Source organism: Fukomys damarensis, unplaced genomic scaffold (genome assembly GCF_012274545.1).
Source record: "Fukomys damarensis isolate Sample0158 unplaced genomic scaffold, DMR_v1.0_HiC HiC_scaffold_32, whole genome shotgun sequence".
Taxonomy (NCBI): domain Eukaryota; kingdom Metazoa; phylum Chordata; class Mammalia; order Rodentia; family Bathyergidae; genus Fukomys; species Fukomys damarensis.
In genome coordinates this window covers 12,530,629-12,549,468 of record NW_022900944.1, presented here as the reverse complement: position 1 = coordinate 12,549,468, position 18,840 = coordinate 12,530,629, and the positions used below count along the sequence as shown (strand labels likewise).

Sequence of the window (18,840 nt, the reverse complement as noted above, 5' to 3'; positions counted from 1 at the left end):
AAGATATACAAGCTCAGATATACTTCCACTTTTTCTCATTGAAATTTCTCAGAGGGTTAGGCCTGAAGTGTTTGTCATCTGATGTCAAACCTTTATGGTTTTGAGTCGCACTGTATTTTATGTAATCTCTCATGTCCTGTTTACTGGTTAGAGCTCTGGAAATGAGTGGGCAGTGGTCCACATGGAAAGGTCTCCATATCCCCCTCCTGCCAGGTGGGAAAGCTGAGGCTTTGAATTCGCTTTGACTTTCTGCGTGGCATTTGTGAGCAGCTTGATGCATTTGACACGAGTGTGGCAGAAAAGAAGCATGTGGGCAGAGCAGTGTGCTGCAGGGCCCAGCTGTGTGGATTTATCTGTACATCAGGCTGAGGAGCAGCGGTTAGCAAGATCTGACAATCAAGTGTGAGCCCTTCCACCTTCAGCACAGAGTACATTTTAATGCTGTGCGTGTTTATTTGTTGGTTGGCATTTGACTCAAAGGACTTGTCAGAACTGCTTTCTTCTCTCTTCAGTCTTTAGTATGTTAGTCTGTGATGGTTTCCCGAATAAGTACTTTATTGTACATGGATGAAAGTATGTACTTTTTAAAATAGAGCAAAAAAAAATCATAACCTTTTCATTTTTGTATTCTATGTAAAGAATTAATAGGTAATATATTTGTAATAGATAAAATGTTGAATAGTTAATATGTTTACATTGTTTGAAAATTTAAAAAATAGAGTATTTTGAAGTGGTTGCTCTCCGATCCCCCCTTCTAATCATTTCCTGCCTCTAATTTTAACAGCTGCGCTTTAATAGTTTGTCACATATCCAATTTTTTTATGTGAATACAAGCAGATTTTTTTTTTTTAACTTCCCAGTAACTCCGGGAGAGATTTTTATTTTATGAACAGGGAGATTTTTGTTTCATTCTTGTTTACTGTTGCATTGTATTTCGTAATGCGAATGAACCTTCATTTATTTCACTATTCTCTGTGGATGAATAGTTCATTCTTTTTAACCTTTGCGCTTTATTGAGATGATGCACATACCACAAAATTCACCCTTTTAAAGTGTTCAACTTAGTGTTCTTTTTTATTTCCAAGCTTTATTCTACAAATGATGTAATGCTTAACCTTGTACATTCATCTGAACCATGCTACAAGTATATCTGTAGGATAAATCCTCAGAAGCATGATTCTGGGTCAAAAAGTAAAAGCTTTTGAATTTTGAAAGGAATTGTGAGTTGCTTTCCTGGGTGCTTATACTGTTTTATACTTTCCATAGCAAATTGTGAGAGGACTCATTTCATTTAATCTTACAGTGACTTGCTTTTTTTAAAAAGCCATATTTAATTTTATAAAGCAATCCCAATTTTAAATTTTGATGTTCATGAATTACCAATGTGAGTTGACATTGGTTTCTGATTGATTTCACCTTGTGTATATGATCCAGACTTCTTTTTAAGTTTGTCAATATTGTTATTTGTAATTGATCTTGTCAGTTAAATGGTGAAATTGCACGTAGTGAATAACAATACAGAGAAGGTTTTATCTGTGTGGCCTTAAATTGAGTGATTTACTGATCCCCATTCTCCCTTGTCATGTAGATATAAGGATGATCACAGCATGATAATTCCTAGTGGAGGAAAGCCATTTATATTCCCCTTGCTCTATGGTGGGAATACTTTTGTAGAATTTTTTTCTTTTGATACATCTTTCTAAGTTACAATGTCTTATACTTCTCTGATTCTCTGAACCTCATTTGAACTGAGAAGTGGTTGATTTCACAATAGTTTAGATAAAACATTAATTATAAAATTTTAGCCTCCATCGACACTTGTTGATTTATGGGACAGATCTTTTGGTGTTCGATCTGATTTAGATGGAGAAAGTAATTTCTTTTGGGAGTCTATACCTCTGTGCTCCTCCTTATACATAAAGTAGCTTTATTGATGGATTCTTATGAAGAGATTTTAAGATGGTATTTATAGTCTTTGAATTATTCAAGGCTTACATTTTTGGGTGACATTTATAAATATTCTAGCACTTAGTATTTATAAAAGTTTCTAAGAACTGGCAAAAGGTACATAAGAAAATACAGGCTTTTCTGAGCTCGAAGTAAAAGCTGAATATTACTCAGCCATAAAGAACAAGAAACTAGAGAGATTTATAGCTAAGTGGATGCACATTGAGCCTATACTCTTAAGTGAAATTAATAAGTCACAAATGTGTAAATACCGAATAGTTTCTCTGATATGAAAAAGTAGAAGTGTAAATAAGGATTAAAATGTATAATAGATATTGTGTAACAGGGAGAAAAGTCTAAAAGAGTAGAGGAAGTGGTAGGGGTAGGGGAAAGATAAAAAGGGAAAAGAAAAAAAATGTGAAAAGGAGGGCTGGGGATTTAGCTCAGTGGTTCAGTGGCCTGCCTTGCAAGAGCAAGGACCTGGGTTCAATCCCCAGTTACCCCTCCCCCGCAGTGCGAAAAGGAAAACCATGGAAACAAGTCTTTGTAAACAGGGAAGAGTGGAGGGGCTGAGGGGAGGGCTGGGGAATGGGGAAAAATAAGAACCTGATAAATCATGTATAGGTACAAGATCCCAGTGATGAATGTAACTGTATTATATACCTAATATGTATCAAAAAATTTACTAAAGATAAAAAGTATAAGCTTATGATTAACTTAGCAGTGGCATGCATAAATGTGCAAGTCCAGTGTATGCGTGGAAATATCCTTAATTCTTTTTATGCTACCCAAAAGGGTTAATACTGAAAGCAGATAAACAAATTAACCAATTATCCGGACTATGGTTTGTGCTATGTTCATTTTAGAAGTCCTTAGTAAGGGAAAAGTGTTCAGAGTTTAACAGAAAGAATTTGAATTTTACAGAACCAAAATGGTTTGTTCTGGTGATTATGGTGCATTTGTGGTGAAAGAGGACAGGGCTCTGGTCTTGGTTGAGAGATTGTGTATTGCATAAAGACAGTGGCTACAGGCGTGAGGGAGGCTGAGATGGCAATTAGTGTTTACCAAGCTGTACTCCATCAGGTGGGGCTGCACTGGCCCAGAGCATGGTATGCAGCTTTGTAATTCTTAGAATAATACCTTACTGGCTAAGAATAACCTTGATAATGTACTATTTGGCTAGTTTTATTTGAAAACTAGCTGTTTCTGCCATTTTGTTTTGGTTACAAGTAATTAGTGTGTATATGTCTAACCACATTTACCTCAATATACAGACATATATACCATGCACATACACAGAGACTCCATATATATACTTGAGTATGAGATCAGGTATCATTTAAAAAAAATCCCTCAGAAGAAGAGAGTGACTTTATATATATTTGATTCCTTATAAGCTGCCTTATAATATGTGGCTTTCTCAGTTAACTTGTTTGAACAGGAAAGCACTGTCTGAGGAAGTTTTCTGCTGGCTATGGATGCTTAACAAGTATACTTCATAAAACTGAAAAAGAGAGGAAGTAAATAGGCAGGTCTAACACAGGCTTAGAAATTCTTATAGAGATGAAAGGTCACTTTAAAAAAGAGTTACTGTAAGTGGGCATGATAAAATGTTTACAGGATGAATAAATATTCTAAATATTCTGAGATTATACAAATAGATACTTGTGGCTTAGTTTGGTATTTTCAACGATAGCATCATGGTAGGGATGAAAAGTACTGTATCTGAAGCAGATTATACAGACAGGATGATTGTTCTGGAAAACTGTATTGGAGGACTCAAAAAGTAACCCCAGCAATGAAAAAGACCCTGATAACAAATATGTATATGAAGAATGAGTTGTACTGGTTTATGAAATGGGAGTGAGAATAAAAGTAATGCTTTATACAGTGTGCAATCTAAAATGTGTATAATTTAATTAATACATTTTATAATTGGTGTTTGACCAATTTCGATTGTTAAAAGTTTATACATTCAAGTTCAGCATGCATTTTTGTGTTCTGTTTTTGGAAAAATAAGATATATTATCTTACATTTTGGGTCCTTTTATATCCAGCACATATATTATTATTATCTTTAAACAGAAACTGAGGCTTCTTGAGGCACTTGAAGATACATGGCTTCCTTATCTGACCCCCAAAAATGATGAATTCTATCAGCAGGTAAGGCATTTTAATATTTTTGTTATTTTGGAGCGATGTCTTCTGATTTCCTTGCTTTTACCTGTAAATCTACTGGTTCAGTGAGGTTAAAGAAGAGGTGAGATGGTCTGAATTGATCACCAAGTGACTGCTGGTCCATACCAAGTGTATAAATTCCTTCACAGTCTACTTTCTCTGTGAACTTATTAGTGCTTTAACACAGTACACTGTTTTATTTTTATTTTTTAATTTTTTGGTACTGGGGATCGAACTCAGGTCCTTATGCTTGAAGGCAGGTGCCAGCACCACTGAGCTAAATCCCCGGCCCACAGTGTACTGTTTTAATTTCTCCCAAACATAGCATGGTTTTTCCTGCTTCCTTGTCTCTGCTCATGCTTTTCTTAATGCATAAAATAACTTTCTTCCCTATCCTATTGTTGGGTGGCTAATTCTCCTAAGAGTTCAGGTAAGCGTTGCCTCCTTTGTAAAGATCTCCCCAACCTACCTTACCTACAAGTTGAATTAACTTGCACTCTCCTCTGTGTTACTTATATTTTCTCAATAACTCTATTGTACTATCACATTGTATAGCAATTGTAGGATTCTGTGTCTCTGTCCTTGAATTTGTTAGCACTCTTCCCATTATAGGTGACAGCAATGCAAATCAAATTCTTTGTGGCAAAAATAAAAAGTGTGGCTTCACTTAGAAATCTGGTAGTACATGGCTAAATCTATCCATCCTCTCAAAAACTGTCACCTGATCACTTTTTTTTTTCTTTTTCTCAGTTTGGCTTTTCTTTGTGTGGGTTCATCCTGAGCATAGAAGCACTGACAGCTCACTGAATGTGTGGTCTTTAGCTTCTGGCGTCTTACAAGAAGCTAGTGAGTTAAATAACAATTGGCATGCTAGGCTAGCAAAAACTAATACATTTTCACTTATCTTTTCCTATTAGACTAAATGCTGTTAACATATAGGAACAGGACCATATCACATCTATGGCACCTGCTTATACATAACAGACCTTGAGGAAACAAGAAAGGAAGATAAGAAAGGAGTTTACTCATCTAGAATCTAGGTGTCTTGACTTATAGTTATTATCATTTCTAAGATATGGCATCTTATACCTATTCACATTAGATTTTCATTATCTTTTACCTCTTCTGTCCCCTTATAGATCACTCTAGTTTTCCTCTCTGCCCCTCTCAGACCTTCCAGCCATTGTACAGTGGACCCTCAAATTACGACCGCCTTGACATATGAACAACTGGGGTTAATTAGGTTAATGGAAGATTTGTCTGCCTCTTGTTATCTGTAGTGTGCCAGGTAAACATACAGATCTCAGCTGACTAACAGATAATTGAGTTACAACCAGCCCTCAGGAACCAATCAAGTTCATAATTCAAGGGCCCACTGTATTTTCTGACCAGGATGTGACTCTGAGTATGTCAGGCCCTTGTTTCACATCCACAGTGGATGCTTATTACTTAACCTTTATATTTCCAGCCTCATCTCTCCTGCTCTTCTACCTTTTTGTAGAATTTTTTGCACTACCTCAAAGAAGTTATGTAGTTTCATCTTTAAGGCCTTGGTGCTGCATCCTCTGACAAAGTGTGTCATTCCTTGCTGAACTTCAGTGCTTCCTTTTAATAACAGCCCACACATCATCTCTTATAGAAAGCATCCCTGACATCTTGGTGGCCCAGAATTGTCCGTACTCCCTTTGTTATACTTTGTATTGGTCAGCTTTCTATTTTGATAAAATGTATGACACCTGAAACTTAAAGGAGTCAGCTCATAGAGTCAGAGGTTTCAGTTTATGGTGGATTGGCACCAAGGCAGAAGCATCATGGCAGAGGGAATCCACTCAAGTCATGATTTCAGGTGTTATGGATTATATCTAGATGTCTTACGAAAGCCTTCTGTACTCATAGGCACAGGCCCACTCTGGATATGTAGTGAACCTACCCCAACACAAACAAGCAGTACCACTCCAGAAAAGCAGTCCCCTGTCTCCCACCAACTCACTTTATCCTGGACAAGGACAGTGCCTAGGGACAGAGGAAACAACCGGACCCAGTGACCATTAACATTAAGTCCAGTAGTCTACCTGCACCCCCACCACATGGTCCACATCCAGCAGAAACCAGAGGGCAGATTGTGTTTCCTGTCTGCCAACAGGAACAAAGGACATGCCTTGGTTTGGATAACCAAAGTCTAGGGGGAACAGACAGAGGGACCTCTGGTGTGGTAAGGATGCCTCAAAAACCCATAAGCCTTAAAGCTAGGTGGAGAAAATTGTGACAGATTCAAAGTGATATCCAGGAGATTAAAAACTCTGTCAAAAGTATACATAGCAGACTAACCCAATTTGAAGACAGAATATCAAATATAGAAGATAGGATGGCAGTCAGTGACCATGAAAAGAGAACTCTTAAAAATAGTAAGGGACCATGAGAAATTAATCCAACAGCTCCTAGATGATGCAAAGAAGAATAATATAAGATTAATAGGAGTCCGTGAAAAAACAGGAGAAAGCACAAATGACATAAAAGACTGTTCATAGAATTGATAGGAAACTTCCCAAACAGCAAAAGAGCTTGACATACAAATAAGGAAGGCATATAGGGCTCCCAACTAGTTATAATAAAATGAAATCTATACTTATATAATAATCAAGATCCCAGAAACCCAACAGAAGTACAAAATACTACAAACAGAGAAAAGAAACAAATTACACGAAAAAGAAAGCTCATCAGAAGCATAACAGACTTTTCAACACAAACCCTTAAGTCAAGGAGAGCCTGGAGTGAGGTATTTCAAGCCTTAAGAGAAAACAACCTCCAACCTAGGTTGATGTATCCTGCAAAACTATCTTTCAAAATTGATGGAGATGTAAGATATTTTCATGACAAAAAACACATGAGAAACTCCATGATTACCAAATCAGCACTCCAAACAATTTTTAAAAGTAGCCTAGAAAGACAATGAAGGTCACAACTCCATGAGGCCCAACACAGCAAATGCAATAGGCAAGAATTTAAAGGGAGAGGGAGAAAAATAAAAAAGAACCAACAACAGGAAAATAACATGTCAGTGATAAGTCACTACGTGTCAGTTATAACTGTTAATGTCAGTGGCCTCAATTCACCAATCAAAAGAAATAGACTGGCAGAATGGATTAAGAAGCAAAATCCAATAATATGCTATATACAAGAAACATACCTACTTGAAAAAGAAACTCATTGACTGAAAGTAAAAGGATAGAAAGCAGTTCTTCATGCGACAGAAACCCGGAAAAAAGCAGGGACAGCTATCTTATTTGCAGACAAAGTGAATTTCAAATGAAAACGAATTAAGAGAGACAAAGACGGTCACTACATCCTTGTAAAGGGAACAATCGCAGAGGAAGAGATGACAATCATAAATACATATGCACCAAGCACTAATGCCCCCAACTATACAAAACAAATATTAAGGGATATGAAACACCAAAGAAGCACTAATATAGTTTTAAGGGGGGAACCTCAATACCCCATTGCCATAAATAGACAGATCATCCAGACAAAAAACAACAAAATACTGGAACTGAACCAAGCTTTTGAACAAATGGACTTCATAGACATCTACAGAATGTTGTACCCCACAAAATCAGAATATACATTCTTTTTGGCTGCAAATGGGTCATTTTCCAAAATAGACCACATGCTAGCTCATAGAACATGTTTAAGTAAATGCAAAGGAACTGAAGTTATCCATGTATAGTATCAGATCATAGTGTAATTAAACTGGAGATCAATAGCCTAAGAAACCATAAGAACTTCACAAACACTTGGAAATTGAATAACACTCTCCTGAACAACCAATGGGTCATAGCAGAAATTAAAGAAGAAATTAGACAGTTTTTACAATTTAATGACAATGCCAGTACAACATACAGGAATCTATGGGATACAATGAGAGCAGTTTTACATGGGAAATTCATAGCAGTGAATGCCTACACTAGGAAAACAAGAGCTCAAATTGACAACCTAATGGTGATTCTTAAGCTCCTAGAAAAAGAAGAGCAAGAGAATCCCAAAGCTCATAAAAGGGAAGAAATTACAAAGATCAGAGCAGAAATCAATGCAATGAAGACTAAAAGAATGCTTAAAAAAAAAAATCAATGAATCAAAGAGTTGGTTTTTCAGGGGACTTCAGAATCCAACATGCTAACCTTATAATTTGGCCCATGCATTCTTAACTGTTTCTTTGACTTTGTCTCCTGTAGAATTAAAAGCTACGCAGTTACCAAGATGACAATGCCAAATGCCTACTGAAGGCCTTTAGATAGACCCTCTGTAGAGTAACTAACTGCTGATCACAACTAAGACCCTCTTCAGCTGGAAGTAGCCAGAACTGTCTTCGCCTTTTGTCCCCTCACAGCAGTTAGGGATACTTCTTCAGAGGGGGGAAAATTGCTGATAGGTAAGTTAATTAGATATCTTGTAGGCAGTTAGACAGGGCTGCCCTCAAGGAGCCAACACAGCAAGGAGCCAACATGAAGGACAATCAAGATACATTCACTGAAGGCCAGAATTGTAAAAGCAGAGAAACTACTATACCTTTGTGCCAACCCTAGGAATAAATAGCAGTAATTCATATGCTAAATAGGTAACAATCACCTGGGTTGGGGGCCAAGGGCTTAACACAACCTTTCCAGGAATTATCCCTGACTGAAAAATCCTTGTATGCTTACTGAGAGACTTGCTCCCCGATTTGACCCCCATTTAATCAATATTACGTGGGTGAGTGTACTTGTAATCTTATTGGTTGGCAATCTTATTGGTTGTAATCTTATGGTTTTGCCCTACCTCATGCCCACCTTGTGATTTTCCATTGGGTCTTATAGTTTTGTTCCACTTTGTACCTGTCTCACCCACTTTCCAGTCCTTCTGTCTCTCTTAGACAGAAGCTTTCTTTCCCTCAATAAATTTTTCCTACTCTTAAAAAAAAAGTTAGTTTTTCAAAAGAATAAATAAAATTGATAAACCCCTAGCTAACCTTATCGGGAAAAGGAAAGAAAAGGCTCAAATTCATGCAATTAGGAATGAAAATGGTGAAGTAACAACAGATCTAACAGAAATCCAGGGGATCATCAATACTTACTTCAAGAACCTATACTCTAATAAAATGGAAAACCCAGAAGAAATGGACAGATTTCTAGATACATATGAATTACAAAAGTTGAATGAAGAAGATATAAAAATTCTAAACGCCCTAATTACAATCAGTGAAATTGAAAATGTAATTAAAAATTTACCATCAAACAAAAGCCCAGGCCCTGATGGCTTCACTGCTGAATTCTACGACATTTAGAGAAGAACTACTGCCACTACTCTTTAAACTTTTCTTTGAAATTGAAAGGAAGCAATGCTTCTAAATTCATTCCTGGAAACATGTTTTACTTTGATTCCAAAACTAGGGAAAGACCCAACCAAAAAAGAGAACTACAGGGCAATCTTCCTAATTAACATAGATCCAAAAATCCTCAATAAGATACTGGCAAACAGAATACAGAGGGTCATCAAGAAGATTGTACACCCTGACCAAGTTTGATTTATCCCAGGGATGCAAGGATTGTTCAATATACATAAATCAATAAATGTAATACACTATAAATAGAGTCAAGGACAAAAACCATATGATCATCTCATATGCAGAAAAAGCATTCAACAAAATTCAACACCCCTTTATGATAAAAACCTTACAAAAAATTGGAATAGATGGTCTTAATCTCAACTTAGTAAAGGCTAACTGTGAAAAGCCAACAGCCAACATCTTACTCAATAGTCAAAAAATGAAAACTTCATGCTAGAATCAGGAACAAGAAAAGGATGTCCACTCTCACCACTCCTGTTTAAAATAGTTTTGGAAACATTAACCACAGCAATTAGACATAAGAAAGAAATTAAAGCAATAAAGATAGGAAAGGTAAGAGGTAAATTGTTAATATTTGCTGTGACGTGCTACTCTACATAGAAGACCCAAAAAGCTCTTCCAAAAGACATCTAGACTTAATTGACAGACTCAGTAAAGTAGCTGGATACAAGGTAAATACTCAAAAATCAATAACCTTCTTGTACACAAATTACAGACTCACTGAGAGTGAAATTAGGGAAACAATCCCTTTCACAATAGCACAAAAAATTGAAATATCTAGGAATCTAACAAAGTAAACAAAAAAAGCTCTATATTGAGAACTACAACACTCTGCAAAAAGAGATTAAAGAGGTTATAAGAAAATGAAACGACGTCTCTTGTTCCTGGGTAGGAAGAATCAATATAGTGAAAATGGCCATACTTCCAAAACTGCTATACAGATTTAATGCAATCCCTATTGAAATTCTAACAGTATATTTCACAGAAGTAGAGAAAACAATCCATCAATTCACTTGGAATCATTAGAGACCTAGAATAGCAAAAGCAATTCTAGGCAACAGAGACATGTCAGGGGCATCACAATCCCCAACTTGAAACTATAGTACAAAGCTACTGTGATAAAAAGCAGCATTTCAAAGAAACAGACTTAAGGATCAGTGGAATAGATTAGAAGATGCAGAAACCACTCCTGACATACTCAGCTACCTCATCTTTGACAAAGGAGCCTCTTTAATAAATGGTTTTGGAAAACTGGATTTCACCTTGTCAAAGATTAAAACTAGACCCGTATCTTTCACCATGTACTAAACTAGAATCTAAGTGGATTAAAAATACAAACATTAAAACAGAAACGCTAAACTTGCTGGAAGATAAGTTAGGTAGAAGATATCGGCAGAGGAAAAGATGAACAAATTCTTGGTAGCACAGGAACTAGCACAAAGAATCAACAATTGGGATCTCATTTTTTTAAAAAGTTTCTGCACTGCCAGAGAAATCACAAGCAGAGCTAAGAGAAAACCCACAATGTGGGAAACATTTTTTACCATCCCATTCCTCAGACAAAGGTATACTATCTAGAATATGTATCTTCCCAAAAGATTTAATAGAATCATACAGCGATGCTCACCCATGTTAATAGTGGCACAGTTTCTAATAGTTAAAATTTGGAAACAGTCCAGTTGCCCATCAACTTGAGATTGGATAAAGTTGTTTTTTTTTTTTAATAAAATGGAGTCATAATCATAAAGAATGAGAAACTAAAGATATTTATAGTTAAGTGAATGCACATTGAGGCCATACTCTTAAGTGAAATTCCTAAGTCACACATATAATTACCGAACAGTTTCTCTGATGTGAAAACCTAAAAGTGTGCATAAGGATCAAAATGTATAATTGATATTGTGTAATAGGAAGGAAAGGTCTAAAAGAGTAGAGGAAATGGGAGGGGCAGGGGAAAGATTAAAAAGGGAAAAATTTGTGAAAAGGAAAAACATGGAAACAGTGTCTTTGTAAACAGGGAAGGGTGGAGGGAGTGAAGGGAGGGCTGGAGAATAGGGAAAAATAAGAATCAAGACAATCTTGTAGAGGTACAAGATCCCAATGATGAATGTAACTATATTGTACACCTAAATTGTGCCAAAAAACTCAATAAAGATAGAAAAAAACTCTTGAAGACATAGCTGTAGACAAGAATATTCTGAACAGAACCCCAGTTTAACAAGAAATAGCATTAAGAATCAACAAATAACATACATCAACTTTAAAAACTTCTTCACAGCAACCAACAGAGTGAAGAGACAACCTACAGAATGGCAAAAATTTTTTTGCCAGCTATGTCTTGGACAAAGGACTAGTGTCTAGAATATATAATGAACTAAGAAAAAATTGGACCCCCAAATTAAACCTCCAATCATAAGATGGGCTACTGAAATGAATAGATACTTTTCAGATGAAGTACAAAGTGTCAGTGAATACATAAAAAAATGTTCAACATTGCCAACCATTAGAAACATGCAAATCAAAACAACACTGAGGTACCATCTTATTCCAGAAAGAATCACTATCACCAAAATATTAAATAATAACAAATGCTGGCAAGGTAGTGGGGAAGAAGTTACCCTTGCACACTGTTGATGAGAATGTGAACTAGTATACCCATATGGATTCTGCAGAATAGTAAAAGTAGAAATTTTATTTGACCCAGCTTCCCCCTTCCCCCTATGTTCCTGAAAGAGTAAAAGACATAATACAAGGTTACATGTATACTCATATTTATGGCAGCATGACACATAATAGATAAATCTTGGAAGTGACCTATATGTTTATAAACATGAATATATAAAACAAATGTATTTAAACATAATAAAGTACTACTCTGCCATAAAGAAAAATAAACTCAAGTCATTTCTAGAAAAATGAATGCATTCTTCAACCATAACGTTAAGTGAAATACACCAGACTTAAAGATCACATGTTTTCTCTTATATGAAAAACCTTAATATAAAGAACAAAATATAAAAATAGAAAAAGAGGGATAGATCTTTTATAAAATGAAAGAGGACCAAGAAATGGAGAGTGCAGGTAAAGAGGGGATAAGAAGGAGATGTAAAAAGAATTAAGGTGGGTTATTTACCTGTGCCAGCTTTCCACAAGGAATGTAATTATTATGGACTGCAAACATGTATGAATAAAAAAATAAAAATTGAAAAGAGAAAGCTCAGGATTTTTGGACTCTAAAGTCCTGTGCACTTTCTGCTCTACGGTACTTTTCCCCGTATATTGTACCATGTTCCCATTCAGAGTACTTGCAGGGAAGTTTTGCAGTTTCTTTTAATAAGACCATAGAGCAAAGAAAAGGAAAAGGAAAACAACAACAAGAAGTTGATACAGAAAAACGGAGAACTCTGTCCATTAGGTTGCCATGGAGCACAGGAGATGAGCAGTGACATTGTTAGAAGAGTAACTCTGGTGGCTGCAATATGAAAATGAGGCTCTGCTCACTGTTTCCCTTGCTTTCATTTATTGTGTGCTTTCTGCTGTGGTTTTTGGCACTGTTCTAAGTGAATTAGCTCGTTTAAATGTTATCATAATCCGTTGATTGGGTGATGAGTAAACTAAGGCATAGAGGGCTTTAAAAATCTATGCAAGAAATTTATGCAAGAAGTATCAGGCACAGGATTGAGGCCACACTAGATAGCTCATGGGCCTGGGCTCTTAATATTTTATTGCTTCATGCTTTCCTTGTACTCCAGATCCTTCTAAGATTGCTGTGCCCTTATCCCCATGACCCCAAGCTCTGTCTCCATCCTGTTTTTTCTTGTGACCTCTGGTGCTCCAATCCTTACTGCCTACTGGGTAGCTCTACCTGAAAGTCTTTCAGGTATATCTAAAACAATAGGATCCACATTAATTACTTGGCTAATTAAATAAATGTATTTAGGTTCTGCACTTGGCACCAGGTTAAAGTTTTATGAATGAAACTGTGGAAAATGACAAGTTTTTTTGAGCTTATCTCCTATGGGTGGACAGTACAGGAGTGCCTGTGTCTCATAGAAATCTAGGAGCACACCATGTAGACACGTAGTGTAGAATGTTCTGGAAGAGCAAAGCCTCAGAAATATGTTTGAAGTGAAAAGCCCCTGAGGCAGACATAACCTCATATCTGGAGATGAGTGAGAGAGATGGGAAGAGTAGGAGATGAGATCGGACAGACAAAGGACTGGTTATACTAGAACTTGCAGTCTGTTGCAAGAATGTTGACTGTTTTCCCAAGTGAGATGTGACAGGAGAGGAATGAGAGCACAAGTATGACAGGATGTAATTTACATTTTAGTAAGAATCCATGTCACCTGATGCCTTTCTCTCATTCTCTTCTTTAGTATGTTCTTCCTTATCCCATTCTTCAGATAATGAACCTTGTTTTCTCGCCTTCTGTCCAGTGCTTCTATCCCTTCATCAGTCATTGAGTTGTGACAATTTTACTTCTTCAGAATCTCTCAAATTGTTTTTTTTTTCCCCAGCCTCATTGGTACCATTGAGTTTCAGACCCTTACTTACTTTCCACTTAGTTTTAATTCTCTTGATGTTTTTTATGCCCTCTCAATGCCATCAGAACTCTGCTCCTATAAATATATATAAAATACACCTCTTTATGTTGTCAATTTTGCCGAGTCTCTCGTCTCTAAGACGAAGTTCACACTCTCCAGCATATCCATCCTATAAGCCATTGACTATATGACCCCAATTACTTCCCTGGCCTAATGTCTACCTACCCATTGCCTGAGATGGCATCTACTTACTGGTACTTAAATACTACATATTCTACAAATGTATCACAAATCCCATTTGTTCTACAATATATTAAAAACCTGACTACTTTCAAAATATAATAAAAAATCTGCCTACTTGTCATCACCTCTTCTGTTTATTCTGTGGCCCAAACTATGATGATCTCTATTGCAGTTGCCTTCTAACTTCTCCCACCTTCCCTTTGTCTAGTCTATTTTATTATAATATCTAGAGTGGTCTTTTAAAAACATCAGCTGGTAAGCACCTTTCTATAAATAGCTTCCAGTCTTATTCAGAGTAAAAGCCTAAAGGCTAGGACCATGCATTCACTGAAAAATCACTGTATACTCTGGCTCCTGGCTTCTTCTCTCCTTTCTAACCTTTTCTTGCTTTTACTACCCCCACTGTGCTCTTCCCATTCTGGCATTCCTACTCTTCTTAGAATAAGCCAAACATATTCCTACCCTAAGGCCTTTGCACTGAGTCTTCCCTCTGCCTGAAACTCTTTTTCCCTCAGGTTCCTACTCAACTTATGTCCTCCTTCTTACGTTCTTCTGACCCATGTTGTCTTATCAGAGGCCTTCCTTGAGCCCCCTATGAAAATGCAATATAGTATTCACCCCAGCAATCCCTATTTTACTTGTTTGGCTTAATTTTTTTTCCATAACACTTGCTGCCATCTAAAATGTTATGTGTTTTACTTATTTATTCATGTCAAGCTCTTTGTACTAGAATATAAGCTCTCAGGGAGTAGGTATTTTCTGTATTCCTGGCTCTTAGTTCTTTGCAAACAGTATGTGCTTGATAAATATATACTAAATAAATGAAGATTTTCCAAATTTTCCTTCTTAGATTATTCCCTGTTTCCATAGCAATGTACTTATACTAGTGAATGCATAAATGCACAAACATCTTTTTGTCACCATGAAGCATAGACATCATTTTTTGAACTTGGTTGCTACAGCTATCCTAAGCAGTGACTTCAGAAATGTTCCTCCTCTGGGCTACTTATTATCTGGCAGGCAGAGATTATGCTAAGTAAGTGGTTAGCTTTGTAGTCTTGTTGTGACTGTCAAATGTAATCATTTTACAACAACAACAACAAAAATAGAAAATGCTGTGATGGTATACAAGTTGGTTTTACAAGAGTGCAAAATATAAAGTGTTACCAGCAAAATGTACTCCACTGAAATCAGAGTATTATAACATTTTTAAATGAAGGGCATTTATCAAGTCATTTAGAGATTGTAAATTTTATTTCACTTTTCCAAAGGTGAAGTTCTACTGGGCTTCATATAACTGAGACTCCTATGAACTAGTATGTTACTAATTTAGCACCATATCTGACTTCTCTTGCATGATAAATGTCTTTTAGAAGTATCCGTACATGAAAGGGAAATGTAGAGTTTTTGTGTAATGGTTTAAAATAGCAGAAAGAAAATTAAGCCTAACCTGTAGAAAGCTTAGTGTTCTGCATTTTTCAGCCATTGATTAGGGCTTGGCATGTTGACACTTTATATCTAATTTATTTTTCCAATTATTATTAACTATATAATCAAAATTTCTGCCATAGAATCATTTGTAGATCTCAAGAAATATAGCATATGACCAGACCCTGTTCAACTATTAATATAATTTCATGATTGTATACTCTCTGGAAAACTTTATTATGATTAAGTTAAAAAAAAACAACATGAGATATTTGAAAATCTGCCAACAGCTCTTCCAAATAATTTTGTGATATCTGAAATTCTACATGTACCTCTCCGAACTGGAAAGTGAACTTATTTGAAAGAATGAACTAATACTAAGTTACTTAATGTGTAATTCTTCTTCAAAGTTACTTCTTGTTTTCTTTAAAAGAAAAAAATGCTCCATAACACTTTTATGTCTGGTACTATTTTCATCACTATAAATAATAAAAGAGGGCATTTAGGGTGGGGGCTTTCTCTCCCATTTTCTTTGAGATATGGCAGAATTAATCAATTATTATTTTCATTGTGATAAAATTTCCAAGAGCTTTGAACATCACCTTCATATAGTAGTTCTCTTGAGAATTTTTGATAATTCAGGAGCATCAAAAAGAATTTCCTGATAAATATAAGAAATGTCATGATGATTAAGAATTGTAACCAGGCATGGTGGTGCACGCCTATAATCCCAGCACTTGGGAGGCAGGAGGATCGCTGTGAGTATGAGACTAGCCTGGGCTACATAGTGAGTTCCAGGTCAGTCTCAGTCTCAATTACATAGTGAGACCCTGTCTCAAAAAAAAACAAAAAAAAAGAATTTTAGAGTGCAACATCCTTTTCTTGATTTTTCTGCTTAAGTTTATTTTGGAAAATTTGAAAATGACATAGATATGAAAAAGAATATTAAAAGTATGTCCAGGTACACTGCTCAGAGATAATTACAACTTTTGACCACATTTCCTCCAAGTTTTTTTGCTGTATTTACATATACACATTTCTTTTTCCTTTTATGAAACCACAATCCTCTTGTCTAATTACCTTGTTACTAATTTCATATCTAACCATAGTTTTTTGCTTTTACTTTTCATAAAACAGTATAAAATCCTAAAATTTGTTACTTTAGTGATTCTTTATATAGATATACCATTGTTCCTTATAATCCTCTTTTGAACATTTGCTGCTTTTCAGTTTTAATTATTACAAATAAAATTATTTGAAGTCATAACTCTGTATATGTTTAATTACTTCTTTATGGTAGACTCTTAGAAGTAGAATAAATGGATGAAAAGATACATATATATTCAGCTTCTGAATGTGAAATCATGCCCAATTGGCCTTAAGTCAGGTAGTGATATTTTATATTCCTAATTATACACTATCAGAACACTTAATTTTGCTCTCACCAATAATGCAAATTACTTCTATGGAATATTCTTTTTTTGCACATTTGATAGTCAATAATTAAGTATAATTTAATGTAAATTATCTTAATTTATATTTTTTCTAACTTTAGTATTTTTTCTTATATTTTAAGAGACTTCTTTGTTAAATATACTTGTGAATTTTTCCATTGAGTACATACTTATATGTGTATATGTATGGTTTTTTATATATAATTTAAGTTTGTAATGGCTTACTATTAAGAATAGTAAGCCCATTTTTGCCATATAGGTTACAAATACTTTATACTAGTTAGTGTTTGCTTTTCAATTTTGATTATGATTTATTTTACACAAAAATTAAAATTTTATATATTCACATCTTTCAACCTTTCTTTTAAAAGGTTTATTAATAAACTGTATAATTTATATGCTGTAAAATAGACCTCTTGAAATCACAGTTCAATGTATAGCTGTGCAGCCATCATTATAGTGGTTTTTCAAATTTTAAAATCGTTAATTATTACTATGTGTTTGCAGTACATAATGATTCATTTCCTCATGGAGAATTGGTACATGTACATAGTGCATCTTAAATTCTGTTTTCATCCTCTTCCCCCCCCTAATGTGGTTTTAGAACATTTCCAGCACTTCAAAAAGACCCTTCACATCTTTTTGTACTCAGTCTTCTTTCCTGTCTGCAGCCCAGGCATCCACTAATCTGCTTTCTATCTGTAAGCTTTTCATTCTTTATTTTTGGGAGATGGGGTCATACTGTGTTGCCCTGGCTGTTCTTGAATTTGTTGGTTCAAATGATCCTCCCTGACTCAGCTTCCCAAATAGCTGTGATACTCTTTTATTCGTAAGTTTTTAAAAATTATTCGTGTATGTATTTATTTATTTAGATATGGGGGATTGAACTCAGGACCTTGTGCTTGTAAGGCAGGCAGTAGCACCCCTGAGCTAAATCCCTGGCCCTCTTAAGTCTTTTGGTCACTTACAGTAAGCCAAGTACGTGCGGTAAAATGGGGATTAAAATTACTGCCACTTTCTTCTAGAAGCTTGTGGTCAAGCAGGACAAATTATTAAATAATAGTTCACATAAATACATAGTTATTAAATGGTAAGTACTATAATAGAAAATAAAGTGTGTGATGGATGATAATGGAGGGAAACCTGTTTGGCAGTGGTACTTCAGAGAAGGTTTTGTTGAGAAAGTGACATTTTGTAAAAGAGACTTGGGGACTGGGAAGGACCAGTCAGGTGTGGAGCTGGGAAAAGAGCTTGCCTTGCAGGGCGAACACTGAAATGCTGTGCCTTGGAGGTCTGTGGGAAAAGAATCAGATGTGGTTAGAGGGGAAAGGGATATGAGAGATCAGTGAAAAAAATGTTTTTAGGACTGGAGATTTAGCTCAGTGTTACCATACCTGCTTCACAAGCACAAGGTCCTGAGTTCGATCCTTAGTACCAAAAAAAAAGTTTAAAAAAATGTCCTATGTCATTATTATTATTTTCTTTTTATTGTGCTCCTTTAAATATCAAAGTATTTGTATGTAATATTCATATGGTTATGTGAATTGTCTAGATTGTTAGGGTTGTAATTTACCTGTGCTAAATGTATCTTATGTAGTCTCGCATCTTTGTGTATTAAACAGAGTAGCAAGTTGTGTGTGTGTGTGTGTGTGTGTGTGTG

General features: G+C 35.6%; 1 protein-coding gene across 1 annotated transcript in view; it reads left to right on the top strand.

The window, feature by feature from the left end:
- Window positions 1–18,840, top strand: part of Fto (FTO alpha-ketoglutarate dependent dioxygenase) — a 391,986-nt gene that overhangs the window by 99,777 nt on the left and 273,369 nt on the right. The window contains exon 3 of the mRNA XM_010629684.3: window positions 4,033–4,110. Coding sequence (XP_010627986.1) covers window positions 4,033–4,110 — 78 coding nt within the window. The remainder of the gene's footprint in view (window positions 1–4,032; window positions 4,111–18,840) is intronic.